Source organism: Sycon ciliatum, chromosome 1 (genome assembly GCF_964019385.1).
Source record: "Sycon ciliatum chromosome 1, ocSycCili1.1, whole genome shotgun sequence".
Taxonomy (NCBI): Eukaryota; Metazoa; Porifera; class Calcarea; order Leucosolenida; family Sycettidae; genus Sycon; species Sycon ciliatum.
In genome coordinates this window covers 25703987-25720261 of record NC_088643.1, presented here as the reverse complement: position 1 = coordinate 25720261, position 16275 = coordinate 25703987, and the positions used below count along the sequence as shown (strand labels likewise).

At 48.5% G+C, this 16275-nt stretch overlaps 1 protein-coding gene across 1 annotated transcript; it reads right to left on the bottom strand.

Moving 5' to 3' along the window:
• Positions 1-361: 361 nt before the first annotated feature.
• Positions 362-16081, bottom strand: LOC135820145 (interferon-related developmental regulator 2-like). The gene is made up of 14 exons (XM_065333459.1): positions 15792-16081; positions 15551-15670; positions 13069-13159; positions 9025-9149; positions 8532-8689; positions 7959-8006; positions 7410-7558; positions 6768-6876; positions 6065-6132; positions 5218-5284; positions 4478-4548; positions 2427-2487; positions 1906-2001; positions 362-1328 (listed from the first exon to the last, which is right to left on the bottom strand). The coding sequence occupies exons 1-14, from the start codon at positions 15817-15819 to the stop codon at positions 1251-1253; spliced, it is 1269 nt and encodes a 422-aa protein (XP_065189531.1). The 5' UTR covers positions 15820-16081; the 3' UTR covers positions 362-1250.
• Positions 16082-16275: the final 194 nt, after the last annotated feature.

The window sequence follows — 16275 nt, the reverse complement described above, 5'->3', positions numbered from 1 at the left end:
TACCAGGAAGCCCTACACATACTGTGCATGCAACATACCCATTGCCAGCTATACAATGTAGTCCTGCGATCATTGGGAGACTGATCAGACTGTCCGAGATGATAGACATGCACGCATCACACAGAGTAAGGGAAGACTGTATGCTGGCGGTGCCATACCCCGCGCTGCTGGCATGCCATTGTCGTCCCCATCAGATGCACGCTCAAATACAAAAAAAACCCCACATGTGTCCGGATGCCATGCATGCACTGCTTGCTGACCCATCTGTAAGTTCGAGCACAGATGGGTCGCGAACGATCACACAGCGCACAACTGCAGCATGTACAGACAAGCATGTTGAGATGCAACTCATCAACGGTGCTGACATTTCTGCTGAGGAGCAGTATAAAGTGTGTTATTGCAAAGAAATGCTGCATATGATGTAGCTCGGAGAAATCGATCAGTACCTAGACATTGATGAAATTTATACAATAAAAAAGGAGACAGAATAACAAGAACATAAATAGTTCCAAGAAAGGATGAAAAAGCAGAGAACCTAGTGAAACAGTAATACAATAATAAATTACTAGACTAGATCATCACCATTAGACAATGTGAGTTCAAACACACAGACAGAACGATTTGTCTTGTAAAGCAGGCGACTGAACAACGCGAGAAAGACACCTCCTTTCAATGGACTAGCATATTGGACGAGTTTTAGAATGTTTGTCAAGGCGGCTGGGCTGTATGCTGAGAGTGGCAACCGTGGTAGTACACACAGCACACACTCCTTGCCCACAGACCGAGCCATCCTCAGCGTGTGCGGCAGGGGTAAAGAGTGTTGATGATCGCATTCGTAGTATAGCTCCGGGGAAGACAAGAGAGTATAGAAAACCATGGTTTGTCGTACCGTACTCGTACATCCAGATATAATATCATGATGAAGATGATCAAGAGAACAGTAATAAATACCAGCTAGTACTGGGCACAGTGCACAGTTGACAGTGGACGGCAGTGGCATGGCGTCCAGTCCAGTGCATGCAGATGATGCACAGATCAGAAGTTGATGAACAGGCAACCTGGCTAGAAAACTGTGAAGAATCTATGAGACGTGATAGTCGAGGCTTATGAAACTAGTCATGTGTCGTATTGAGCCAAAAGAGCCAACAGAGAGAAAGCTAAAAAAGAAAAGAAAGAAAAAACTTCACCTAGTTTGATGCAGGAGATGTTCACATTGCAAACTGGGAACCATCCACCCACTGTGAGATAATTTAGAACTGTGCTCGCTTGTCCCGCATCGCCGCACGGTCCACCTGTCGAAACATCTTCTTTGCATTGTAACCACGTTTCTACACAAGAAGGAAGACGCAACGACGAAGAGGCAGAAGGAGAGAGAGAGAGAGAGAGAGAGAGAGAGAGAGAGAGAGAGAGAGAGAGAGAGAGCACTTAGAAGGAATGGGCCGCACCAAGTGTACATGAAAACAGGAGCGCATAGTTTCTGACCTTTCTGAATGGGTGTCCGTCATTGTGCAAGTCCTGGATCACATCATAGTTGATGCACATGATGCACATAAATAGCAGTACGCGGTATAGCGTGTATAGTGCGCAGGAGGTTATGAAGCAGGAGACCTGCTGCATAACCTCCTGCGTTATGCCTGGAATAAGGTACAACATAATATTGCATGAAGGCATTTTCTGTGGTCATGTTGATAAGGCTAACCACCGTCCACCCACCCAAACCCACACATACCCATCCACACACAAGCACACAGCCACACCCATCCACACACAAGCACACAGGCACACCCACCCATCCACCCACATACAAAACAACACAGCCACACTGCATATACACCAATACACCCACACACACTCTGGGCACAAAAGAAAGACACAGCACACACAGCATTAGCAGGTAAAACATACAAGTGCAGCACGCTCATCTGATGTCTGTGCCACCCTGTCTGCATCTGGACCAAGACTAGCACCGAGCTTGAAGACATCACGAATGAACTCGTTCTCCTGAGTGAAGACACACACACAAGCAAAACAAGATAGCAATGGCAGTAAGCGCGCTGTTACTAGACTACTGCACAGGGCTCACGTCGTCGAGAGGGGCTGGGGCCAGAGTGACAGGGTGGGGGTCCATGGTTGTGAGGGGTCTGTGGCAGTGTAACTGTGATGCGAGTGATGCTGTTTGAAAATAGTGATGCAGGCTTTGCAGGGCAGGTCAGAACTGAAAAACGCTGCCATGAGCATGGCACCGATGAGAAGATTTGCTTGTGTGTGTGTGTGCGCGTGTGTGTGTGTGTGCGTGTGAGAGACAGAAAGAGAGAGGGCCTAACCACCACGATAGCCACATCCTTGCAGGTACAATGCACAATCTACCTAGATTTCTGGCAAGAGTAGATAGAGAAAAGCAACACCCAGGAAAGACATATCCTTACCCGCAAGTGCTCATGTATGCCGGAGCCCAGTACGCACTTGAAGAAAGACAACAGCTTGATCCTGCGCAACAGAACATGGAGTAGAGGCAATGCAGCAGAGCACATACACTATAACATCACCAGGCACGTTACAGGCAAAGTTTAGTATTGAACAATGGATAGTATGCAGTCGGTATGGCGTACAGCTCCGAGCGCATTGCAGGCAATTTGCAGCAGCCTGCTATGCGTGTGCCGTGGTTGCATGAAAAATCACGGCACTGTACCCGAGGCAGATTAGTATATGGTGGGACCGCGGACACGTGACTTCACATGAACATATTTGCGTCCAAAAAAAGAAGAAATCATAAGTATGGCGCAACTTGATGGGATCAGTGCAGCAATGACCCGGAGTACTTTCCAGTTATTCAACACGGTATATACAGTAGCAAGTTAGCAACTCAGCTACAAAGTACAGTAGGTATCGGTTATAGCGTGGGTGTTTGAAAAACGACTTTCTATTCTTATTTCCGATATTTCTTACACACGATAAATCTAGTGTGACATATCATGTGCATGTGCGCAGAGGCAGGAAGATCATCGTACATGCAATGTAGTGTTACGGTGCTTGCGGCTGTTCATAGTCACATAGGCTTACCATGTGGCTATGCAACACAGACCTTCGTGTAAGAAAAATCCAGGAGAGTGAACAATCACTCTCGCTATCCTCTCAAGGAGGGTGGTGGGAGAGCAGTCCCCCCCCCCCCCCCAAAAAAAGTCACTCGCCTTATCTATCCAAGGCGAGCACAATACGGGGTTTTTTCAACATCTTGCCATACCCCAATCGGATTCAATACCCAATAGCTGCCAAATTCGTTCTGGAAAATCGCCGTACGCACTACAAATGAAAGCTGTTCGGACCACAACTTTAGTTTCCCTTCATCAGGGACAATGACACACGCAATGGGAAATTGAGACAATTCGCTATGATCCATGGTATTTTTTGTAGTAATAGTATTCATCGTAGAGCGCTCCTTTCTTCTGTAGTTGACCGCTAAAGACCTGTGCCTGGCGTCACACAGGTCTATGCATGCCCGGACTGTCACGCAACAGAGGGAAATCCTAGGCTTTATGTAAAAATACGATGATTGCCGCCCAAGTGCGGAAGTGAAAATTTGCAACAGTACGTAAAATACCTTGCGAGTGCCGTAACTCCACTATTGGACCTCGGATCGACTTCCGATTTGTTGGAGCCGACAGCTGAGAACTTTCTAATGCGAATAGACCTTTCGATTACTCGATTCCGTTCAGGGAAAGCCGAGTTACGAAATATTGAGTGTTTTCAGAACTTCATAGTGATGCGGATGCGCTTGAAATTCTCAAGGCGCGCGACGAAAAGTGCGCCCTAAAAGAAAATAAGGAGAGCGAAGGTGCGCGAGAGCGATCGCTCTCCTTTTACCAGATGGTCTGCAACATGAGTTACATGACCACAATAGTTGAACCTGCAGCACTACGACCCAACGCGAGTCAGATCGGAACTGAATTGGACGGATATTATTACTACAGTACAGGCGATATACTTTGTACTAATCTGGTATGTTTTGCTACACAAAGTCCATTCTTAGGACCGATATATTCTACTGTACGATAAAATTGCTTGTAAGAATAAATGTGCACTTGAAATCCATGTTATGATTATGAAAACATGAGAGTTCATTCTTGTAGGCAGTATATTCTTTTACACGACCACGCTATAACCGATACGCACTGTACCGGCATTTATGTCCCTTGGAAGTACATGACCGTACATGTGCGTTCTACTGGAGTTTCATTTTAGTGGTAATCCAGGTTGTCTGTGGTCAGAGGGGGACATCTGGCGACCAGACAACGGCAAAAGTAAGACTTTTCCCGCCAAACAATCTAGAGATGCCCACGGTGATAAACCAGAATTCAATTTCCATTTCAAAGAGACTCCATGAAAGCAGCACTTCAATCAAGTTGAATACAGCTCACAAATACGAATATAAAGACTGTCAAACGACACCGATATCATTTCATCATGCCATGCTACCTACTCAGACCAAGACGTCATCCTCAGCGCTTGCTTTTTGGATACAACAACAGTCTCGTCTGGCCGGTGACCGTCCTGTTGCAAGCACAGCACACAGAGAGCGGTGAAAACATAGGATACTGCACTGAGACCAGCTGGTCAAGTTTACGACCAGGCGGTGTCGGAACCGGTCTGGTAAGTGCAGTGAAAGCTGTACAAACACTTTCTTAGAACTGAAGACTGTCAACACACTCTCACATGTACTGAATACGTGTATCCCTTGTAGCTTTTTTAGAACACGGAGGCTCCACTGCAGTCAATTCATATTATGATCGGCCACCACCACTACACAAAGGCCGTTGCAGCGTTGCAAAATCCTCAGGTACAGTGCAAAATCCTCAGGTACAGTGCAAAATCCTCAGGTACAGTGCAAAATCCTCGGGTACAGTGCAAAATCCTCGGGTACAGTGCAAAATCCTCGGGTACAGTGCAAAATTTGCAGCGTCAACGACCTTTGTGTAGTGGTGGTGACTGATCATAATATCCCTCGTAGCATTGCAATAGTGCTCAAATTTCGATACAAACATTCACAGTGACAATAGTGCACAGAAATATTGCTTGGAGAGACCACTTGTCTGATCCATCGAGAAATTAATGCATAACTGTTAACAACAAACACCATGTGACACCTGCTCAGGACTACTTATGATAACTGCTGTCGATGCTACTGCTCTCGCAGGCGCTGAACTTAACACTTGCACTTACCTCTAGGTAGCTGACAACGGGACGAAACTGAGCCCGGCCTTCCTTTGATTCTGTTTTTGAGCGATGACTGCACAGGTGACACAAACAACAGGTCAGAACGTACCCTCAGCTGCTGACCAGAGAAGGAAGCTACAGTACTGGCAACTGAAATCCGACCCCCTAGCGGTGCATCCACGTTCTATCGGTCTCTGTTTCGTAGGTTTACCATCTCGTGTTGGGTCTTTGCGATGTGAGCGCACCGCTCAGGGGGTCGGATTTCAGTTGCCAGCACTGTAGAAGGACATAATGCTCCCATACTTAGAGCAAAGTAAGGACATGCAGTCCCAGGTGTGTAGCCCGCATGGGGCACAGGGGCACGCGCACCCACCTACAAAAAAACTTTCGACCTAGGTTCAGCATGCACATAATGACCATGAATGAGATGCACCAGCCATCCTACACATATGCGGCCGTGCACCCCCCCCCCCCCAAAAAGGGGGACCAGCTACGCCCTGGAGTCCTCTACACACATTGTTCTGCACAAACAGATAGGGTTGTCATCGAGTAGTAGGTACCCGTGCTATCCGCAATTAGAGTAGGTATTAGGGTACCAGTTTACTCCTGACAACCCGGTTGGGTAGTTGGAGTACGGTGTTTTCGCAATGGTGCATGTAAAAAAGCACGGCTACCTGCTTACTGTACACTTTTTATGTAGCGCAAGTGCACGCTCACTGTACAAACTATGGCAATACCCGATAGGGTGCCCGTGCTACCCAGATAGAAATACCCGACCGCGTTACCCAGCCAAACCCCTAGCCGTTGCAACCCTGCAAACAAAGAATGCACAAACATCAACACCAGGACTTACTGACTATGGTCGTGTGCTAACTCCTTTACAGACGCCAACACTTCCTCAATGTCCTCCCCGTTGAATTCCTAACAGCAAACAAGATGCGCACAATGCACTGGAATCAGACACTGTACGCACGTACACAGGTATTTATATGCGATGAACAAATCAGCAAATTCTGAAACAGATTCAAACGATCAGTATTGATGAGTGGTGATGACCATTCAGTCATTTCGCCATGTCCGAGGCACAGATAGAGAGAAAGAGAAAGAGAGAGAGAGAAAGAGAGATAGATAGAGAGGCTAGAGATAGAGAGATTTCACTCGTGTTTGTGCATGTGTGTGCATGTGTGCGAAGTTCTGCGAACGCACGCACGCACCATTGGACGCCCATCGCCAGAGGCGATGATAGCGATGCTACAGCAGAAGCCATAGCAGCTTGTGCTGGGATTGCACCATTCGACAGCTTGCACGGCTGAAGAATTGACCGCCACTATTCAGCCTGGTCTACACCACACAGCTATGAAGTGGCTTTTTCTGGCCAGTGAATCCCTACTTTTTGGTCTTTTTCATTTTTTTTAACGCACACACATCACACCACATACTCTGGCATGCACTGGCTGTTGGTAACCACCCAGGAGAATGAAAGAAAAGTCAGGAGGAGTCTGAGAAAGAGAAGAAAGACGCGTGTGACGCACGCACACACGCACACACACACTTACAGGGTCCACTTTCCTGGCCATCTCGTACGTGACCGCTATTGCTTCACCAGCAGCACTTCTGCTTGCTGGGTCTTTGGAGCCAAGATGACGAGCAAACATGCTACTGAGGCTGCAGTCAAAATTTGTTCAAAGGGAGAATGGAGTGTTAGTCAAACATGAGTGAACCGATCACCAAAAAAAGGTGCAAACTGCAAAGGAAGATGGACCAAGTCGCTTATAGCCAGGGTGCCCAGGGTTTTCCTTAGTAGGTCTGAGTGCATGCAAGAGCATGGGTTTGCACATATAGGTACATATACACTGAAGACCACAGGACAACAAACTACAACACACCTCAGGACACACGTAACGAAATAAGACAGTAGTATTACCTTGGGAGAGACCATGCTACCCAGGCTCTGCACTTCTTAGTTAGCCTGACAGGCCAACATCATGCACGTGCACTACATACAGATCCGCAGGGCGGCGGAGCAACATGCCCAGAAATATATCTCAACACAGTAGTTGTCTAATTTTCCGTCACACATACAGGAAAGCACAGCAAACATGACTAACAGAAGCACCACGAACAAAACGGTGGAGACAGAGACAGCATTGCTGCTCCCAAACACCAGCATGCAGACATGTTACACAGAGTGCACCTACCCGTCGGCGTTATTCATGACAAACGGCGACGTCATGTCAGTGAGTAGAACAGACCAAGACGAGATGATAGCAGTGACAAGGGCATGCTGAGACTGAGTGGTCGCCGTACCCAGCACGGTGCGGAACCTGTCAACAAGCTCCAGGTGGTCCTGAAAATCACAGCCAGGACACAGCGGAAGGGAAAGATAAATGCTTGGCACGGTGAGAGGTCCAAGTCGGTGAGCACCGAGCAGTGCACAAGACATAACGCACCGGTCTAGTTTCCTACGGCCTTTGAATAGTACATGCACGTTGCCAGGACCCTGCACTGTGTCGCAACACACATGCTCTCCTAAGTTCAGGTATGGGCGAATTTTGTTTGTGCAAAGCTGAACAGAAGCGGTTGCTGTAGGACAATGGTAACCATCACTGGTAGCAACAGTAACACGCTGCAGTCATTCACACCTGAAGTTAGAAAATGTAGCAGCAGCAGCAGCAGCACATACATCACCAGCCACAGTAGCATCAACAGCAAAGGGTGCGACCAGTAGCAGTCCTGAAAGAACTTACCGGCAATGCGCCGACCATGAAGTTACCCAGGGCCAGAGTCACAGATGCCTGGACACAACACAGAAGTATAGCAATAGAATACATGTACCGCCGTACACCATGCAAATGTACACGGCATGCCGCACTGCCAGAGTTGCACCAGCATCATAAGGTCCCAAATACATACAGCATGGCAACACACAACTGACACAAGTCAATGGCAGCTCTGCTTTGTACAATGCAGCAACGTGTAGATCTCACCAACAGAGATTTGACTCCAACAGAATGTCTCCACTGAAGTGCTCAACACACAGATACACACGTACATAACAGACACCTTGTACCGGATACACAGCTAGACAGACATACGCAGACATACACAGACTCAGACATGCCCATCGCGGAAGCGATGATAGTGAACAGCTACGTTAGGCATAGCACCTTTGTGCTGGGATTACACCATTCAGCAGCTTGCAAGGCTGATGAATTGACACACATGCACACATGCACACACGCACACACACGCACACACACACAACAGATACACTACGGGGTAGCAAAATGTCCAGTGCACAGCACACAGCACACACTAACCATGGCACGCGCTGACTGGCTGCGGCTAGGATCTGAGAGTATGTTGGAAAGAAGAGGCCTCAGCTCGTCTACGTAGTGCTCGGTCTCGTCGGCACATCCCAGCTGCAGCATCAGAATGGCAGCCAGGCGAGCTGACAAGACTTTCTCTGCATCAGTGCCTGCAGAAGCGCAACAGAATCAAGTGCACACATGAGCACAGCATCTACAGCCATCAACAACTCCAGGCACATACATCAGCATGGTCACTGCTGCAAGTTGACTACTGCAACCACACAGCCCCCCCCCCCCCCCCCCCCCCCCAGATACATGCATAGGCGTACAAGAAAGCACATGAACAAACAAGCTATCAGCACTTGCCAACAACCCACACCTCGGGGAAAGGCATCAATACGCATCTGCTTGCACGTGGAGCTGACCTGGAATGTACTTGCACCAACACAGTCACTCGTTCAAAAAGTGGAGACTCAACGTTCACACAAGCTACATACAGTACCTCGTTTTAAGAAGCGCACAACTGTGGCTAGCAGCGTCTCCTGCATAGGTTCGACATTATCCGGTGTAAATGTCTTGGAGAGGATTTGACATAGGCCGGACAGTCCGTTTTCTTTCGTCTTGCCGCTGCACAATCCAACAACAGCAAACACAAGAACAGCGGGAGAAAACTGTTTCTAAATACACCCTGCGGACCTGGTCTATTTTTTAACCCTCTCAGTGCCACGGGCGACTTTAGTCGCCCAGACTGAGTATGTGAGTACAAATAAATTCGTATCTCCACTTCTACACACAGGAGAGTTACAAACGACCACTCTACGTCTTCAGGAAGACCTTGGCTATCGACTCATCACAACGTTTTGTGTCCGTGAGGATAGATATCGCCAGGGCGAAGCCTGAAGCGCGCGCGCTCGGACAAACAATTGTCGCGTGTAGAAAACATGACGTATGCGCATCGCGGGTTTCTCTATTTCTTTCGCGGCAACCCATGCGTATTGGGTATCAAAACATCGAGATTTGCAGTGGCTTTCAGGCCAACTTTGTCCGAATTTCGTGCGTTGAAATTTGACTGCACTGAGATCGATCGCGCGCGTGAGAAAGTGCAGATGCTACGAAAATGCAGAAAACGGACTTCGCTCAGGCGCCCTCGCGAGGAAGACTATTTTCGCTGCATATTCTCTTCACAGCTGTCTGCCTGGCCATGATATCTTTCCAGAGAGCCATCGTTTATAAAGATCCGTGGATATACAGCTGAGCTATGAAAAATTTGAGTTCAGCTCACCTCGGAAAAATTTGAATTTTTCTGACCCCCTTGGCACTGAAAGGGTTAATACAGACCCTTTCATGCAGCAGACCTTGATAATGCACCACCAGCTCGCCGAGACCTCAATAGAAAATCGGCTAATCCACCCAAACTCACACTTAGTGCATTTATGGTGCATCTCGTAGTCTCATATCCCTGGGTGTGCAACGGGTTTCAAAAATGTTGTGCTTCTGTTTAGCGAAAAGGAAATGACTGGTTAGTTGTTGTTTACTTTGAAGATGGATGGTGTGGTTCGCCTTTTGCAAAGTATTCTTGTGTCTCCATTGCTGGTCAGGTGGAGGCACCAAGCGACATTCTTCATCCTGCTGGTCAGGTGGAGCTACCTAGCGACATTCTGATGATTCTTCACCATAAGATGAAACCGGTCAGTGAAAAGAGAAATGACTTCGTGTGAATTGAGCTTGTGTCGGGGGTTCTCCCATTATATTATATTATACTTATACGATGGATGGAAAGGAGTGGATTGAAGTAGGCCACCCTCACCGTATCCTCTACCCCGGTTGCCATCGCTTGACTTGCTGTGAGATCAGATGGACACTTCGTATACGAGGCACTACTTGGCGGAGTGGCTGAAAGGGGTATCTGCAAAACATTTTATTCTTCGTCTTTCGCATGATCGGTCAAAAATCATCATATCACCAGGATGTGCATGTAGTTGAGTCTGATTGAAAAAATTGAAATCGTAGTTTTCGGCAGGCGACACTGAGGAAGCCTCCCGAGTCCCGGCTTGACTGCAAATGTTCGAAGGATTCATCGGCATTGCTCATCGCATTGTACCAAAAACGACAAAATGAAGGAATTCCGCCAAGTGGACTGCTGTTACACTGGGACTGATCAGGAGTTGCACACTCTACGGGGGATTATGGATTCTTGGTAGTACTCTATGTCTTGTACAAATGGCAAAAACCACGACCCCCCCCCCCCCCCCTCACTAGCCGATATATGTAACCCCCTTCCCTGCTGTAACCATAACCATGCTCGACGTGTTGCCCATATAAGTGCAGCCTTCTATATTTACTCACTTAGTACACTTGCTCGCAATCCCAGTTATGGCAAGTGGTGTATGGTGACCATATAAGTATGCATCGCATCACTCTTTATAACACTTCATAGTATCAAGAGTATATAAGCTCCCAAGAGTGTGCAACTCTGCCTATGGGGTCTCCGACGGCGAAAACTCACATCACGTGTCTCAGATAAGTTCGTACTACGTACAAACGAAGGATAGCGTGCGCGCAATCCGAACATCTGCCATGATCATGCTGGGGATTTGCATACCCGCGGTGAGTTTCTACCAGAGAGTGCTTTTTTTATTACTCTGCTGCTCGGTAAAAACGGGCTGGAAACGTACAACTGCGACACTGTTGGGGGGTTATATACTCTTGATAGTATGTGCCCTGGGGTCCCTTCGTGCCAAAAGGCCACACAGGTCGCACAATGCAGGATGTACAGTGGTTTTCACCATATACACTGTATCTACATGAGATATACCAAAATGTTTGCTAGCCGGTTATGGATGAGCGGACTGTAGCGCTAATAATAATACGGCATGATCAGCCCATAGCCAATATGGCATGATAAGCCCATAACGCCTGCCAGTAGCCCATGTATAGTTTTGCAGTTTGCAAGCTATTCCTTGTGCCAGACTCTCACCACCCAAAAAAGGACACGGATGTGCGCCAAACAGAGCGCATGCCCTGCAGCATCAACGGCACAGCCAGAGCCCCCGCTGTGTCGGCACAGCCAGACTGTCAGAGCCTACGCTGTGTCCGACCGCACCGCTAGCCTACTCAGATGTCGGCGATAATTACGGTTTGAGGTTTGCCATACACGACAAGCCTACATTTCTCACATATACATGTACATGACTGCACACGAACAGATACGTCCACAAAACACGGAATACAACAGTCCATTCATCGGAAATAGTCCCGCTGGCTTTTGAAATCTGATTTTGGCTGAATTGAGGATCAAAAACCCACTTCAAACCTCAAAAATCTGGGTTTGAGATATGTTTCTCCATACATTTTGCAATGGTATACCTGTACTAATTTTGTAAATACATGGCTGAATTTCTCTATTTCCCTGTTCTTGGATTTTTCTGGCCTCAAATGTGGCAAGGAAAAATTGCACGGGTCACACAATGCAGGATGTACTGTTGTTTTCACAATATCTACAACTACCGTAAAGTACCGTTGATCCGCCCCCACTCTAATTCCCGCCCCCTGTCGATTTTCTCCTTGTGAAGCGACTTCGGCGTATACAACGAAATACGATGTTGAACCGACGCATGCACTGCTGTACACAATACTTGCCAATCCAGGATCAAAATGTGCACAATCCAGCACATTGAGTCTGATCCTCTACGTTGTTGTACATCGTACTGCACTTGACAGCCTTGATCTAATTCCCGCCCCCTGCCGAAAACCCAGCTGGGAAGCGACATAGCGTGGGGGTGGATCAACGGTACTTTACGGTATATGCGGGAGACACAAAGTCAGGGTGCCAGTTTTCAATGATTGGACTGCAAGATGCAAATAAAGCTATGAATACTGTTGAATAGGATCAACTATACACTCATGGCTCTATACACACACACATCAAAGTGAGGTTCGTTTGTACCTGGAAATTGTTCACGTTCTCTGCATATATCCTGTTCTTCTTCCTTGATTCACTATTGGGAAGTTTTCCAACTGATGAATATCACAAAAAAGGTTTCTTGGAAGCAATGGACCTAGCTGGCTTAGCTATGTGTATGAAGGTATGAGTGTGCAATTGATACTATCAAGAATCCATGACCAGGGCATACAGCTGTGATCTCCTTTCTATGGGAAAGATGCGCGCCGCACTGCCTTCATTACATCATGCTGCTTCATCCATGTACTGCGGAAAATCAAACACCACAATTTCCCCGTGGTTCGAAACCAACGTACAAACCCACCTGAAGTTCATGTACCCAACATTTAGACTTAAAAATTAGAGGTTGCGCCGGTACTCGGATGAATCTAGCCCAAAACAACCGTGCTGATACGAGAGATGGTGCGTGTTCCAGTGCTCGGGTACAGGGCATAGCGCAGGAAAGCTAAGTAATGAAGATAGGGTGTGCCGTGCCCTGACAGTTGCATACTCTTTTGGTTAAGGACTCTTGATACTATCATATCCATAGCTCTAAAAGATTTAAATGATCGTTTTCACAGACAGACAGATAGAGCAGGCACCTACCTTTTGTGCTCTGTCTGCTCGAGACAATCAATGATTCTACCTCTGGTGTCGTCTATCAGCTCTGCTCCTGCTTCATCACCATTGACTTCCTCTGCACAAGCAACACACACGCAGCCACACACATGCACACAAACACACACACCATGCACCATGTATACGCCCGTCGCAAGAGAAGCACGCAAATCTGCAAGTGCACTGGATGTGTACCCACAGATTTTCTCTTTATAGCAACGATAGCGGATCTGATTCTGATTGAAACAGATCAAGACAAGCGCCAGATAACTGTCTAATCCACACAACTGGCGAAGCCATGTGAATCGACCCCCCAATGCACACCTGGTACACCACACGGAGTACATCGGAATAGGACGGCCAAGACAGTTACCCATGCACACCCTACACTTGCTGGGGAAACCAGTATAGACAGCACGCTGCTTTGATAAAAGCAGACACTAGATGCACTGGTACCTTGAAGTTGGAGTTATTTTACCAACCAGCCTCGGCAACTGGGTACTGTAACTGGGAACCCAGGGCCAACAGACGTACCAACAACCTCAGCCATGAAAGCTATACAGTAACGACACACTGGATTGCGGAGCCGAAACTAGTCCAACTTCCAAAATGCTTTGGCAAGAGGGTAGCCTTCCGACAGGTTGAACACACACACACACACACACACACACACACACACACACACACACACACACACACACACACACACACACACACACACACACACAGATATACACACACCATTGTACACATGCGTGTGCGTGCGCGCTGTGTGTTTCATGCATGCGTCCTTTCTCTGCTGCTGTATGGGTCCGAGTGCTGGACGCCTCTGAAGCATGACCTCTGTAGCATGTCCATTTTTTACATGCGATATGTGCGGTCGATATTGGGTGTATCACGCCATCGTTGCTGGGATGACCGCATATCCAACAACCAGCTGCTTGAGTGGTGGGGTGACTCCAAAACCATCGTCACGAAGGTACAGCATCGGCGTCTTGAGTGGCTGGGCGATGTCGCCCGCATGGACGACGTGTGATTGCCCAAGCAGTTGCTGTTCGGCACCCTGCCATCTCGTCGCCCGGCACATGGCCCACGTCGGCGGTGGAAGGACTGTGCTGTGAAGGACCTCCGCTCACGAGACCTTGAAGCGGATTGGTATAGGGTGGCCTGTGACTCTCGCCCAGACTGGAGGCTGGCTTACACCTCGGACGCCCCAGATCCCCCCCCCCCCCCCCGTACCAGTGACTTGCTGCGCTGCACATGCGCCCGGCACTTCGCACGTCAGGGCGACCTCGCTAGGTACAGGTGCGTGGCTGAGCAGCAGAAGCCTGTTTCGGAGCAGAGAGGTGCATGTCAGCTGCTGCTGCTGCCACCGTTGATACTACCGCTCGAAGTTGCTGCAGTGCTCACTGTGACATCTGCAATCGTTGTTTCCGCTCAACCCAGAGACGCAACCGACAACGCTGTTCAAGGCACGGCCACTGTCCAACAGCTAGAGAAAGGGACAAGTTCCCGCATATTTGTATCTGCTCTCGCCGGTTCCGACTAGTCTCACATCTGGAGGCTCGCCATCAGGTGGCGTGCTCCTTCTCTCTCTCTGCTGCCCCACCGGGGCCCACGCGACCCTCGTGGTAGTGGCTCTACAGGACAGGACAGGAAAGGTGTGTGTGTGTGTGTGTGTGTGTGTGTGTGTGTGTGTGTGTGCGGAGACATGACCCATCAAAGCGGGTCATATTCGCCAACTCAACACCTTTCACCATCAGTGTATTCGCACAATTCTCGGTATCTCTCGTCGTGAGCAATGGGAGGAGAGATTGTCGTCGGCATCTCTGAGTGAGCTGGCAGGGGTGGATGTCGACATGGCCGATGTGATCAGGAAGCACCGCTTGCGGTGGCTTGGTCATGTTGCACGGATGAAGGAGACCCGGCTGCCCAAGTAGATGCTGTTCGGCAAATGCCCGCAACAGGGTCCCAAGAAGCGCTGGCGGGATGTTGTGTCCTCGGACTTTACTGTCATCGGCTTGTCTGAAGCGGACTGGTTTGACACAGCGCAGGAGAGATCCGCCTGGATTCAGTGTTGTCGACAGAGGGTCGAGAAGAAAGCCCCAGACATCCCGTGCCCCAACTACCGCTGTGACAGAGTGTTCCGTTGTCCTGGTGACCTCAGGCGGCATGCGCCATATTGCAGATTTCGGGTTTAGAGCCTCAGCGTGAGGAAGCCATCGCTATCATTGCTACGGCAATGGGCGTTCAAGGTTCAAGGTGTGCGTGTGTGTGTGTGTGTCCGTGCGGAGGTATGCACATCACATTTACATCTTGCATGTCTACGTAAAAAGTCCTAAAACATGACCAGTATAGCATCCAATGCTTCCACAAAAACTAGGCTACATAAATTTTGTCTATGGTTTTCGTTGAAAATTCGCAACACTTTTCCAGAACACTTGCCGTGGGCAGGGGCTTACAATCTTACCGTCAGAGGACAGGGAAGCGAGGTTGCCAACTGCAACACTACCAGCTACGCTACAATCATCGTCAGAGACATCGTCCTCTCTCTCTCGAGTTCGCCCGCCGCGTTTGCGTGGTGCTGAAGCTGTCGAGGCACAGAGCAGAGCGATTCTAAAATTGACACTGCAAGTATGACTATCGGCGCCGATACATGAGTACAAATGTGACCGAGTTTCTTGAAATGGAAGGCTGCCAGCTGAGCGTACCTTTTCCTTTCTTTTCCCGCTTGGGCATTATGCTAGTGACGGTCTACTGATGTTTGATATTATTGAAACTAATGAACTTCTCAGTAACCGAAACATTCCAAGAGCTGACAGAGAATACTACACCACCCTGCTCGGTTCACGCCACAAGGAAAATGATTCTTCCAACACACCGGGGTGATTTTTGTGCTCCTTTCCTGACCAGGCAAGGCACTGTGATCACTCAGAGTCAGAAACTAAACTCGTCCATTCCAATTCAAGTACAACAACTACGACTCTATCTGTTGAGGCTCCATGCTCCACACATACCGGTATGCAGGATAGATCGAGATGCAAGTAGTTTTTTTTTTGAACCACACACGCGCACGCGCGCTCAGCATGCTCAGGAAAACAAGCATGACTTCGCGTACGTACATGGTACACTGCACTGTATACAGTCGACTCACGCACTTGACTCATCGACGGCGATGCTGGATGGGCCGGGGCG

Bases quoted from the DNA above. Each gene is read 5' to 3' on its own strand.
- LOC135820145 (XM_065333459.1), bottom strand. From the start codon at position 15,819: ATGCCCAAGCGGGAAAAGAAAGGAAAAG. The intron at 6,133-6,767 runs GTAAGTGTGTGT...GTTTGCTGTTAG, and splicing joins TGGCCAGGAAAGTGGACCCT to GAATTCAACGGGGAGGACAT. The intron at 2,488-4,477 runs GTAGGTAGCATG...TCTGTTGCGCAG, and splicing joins AGGATGACGTCTTGGTCTGA to GATCAAGCTGTTGTCTTTCT.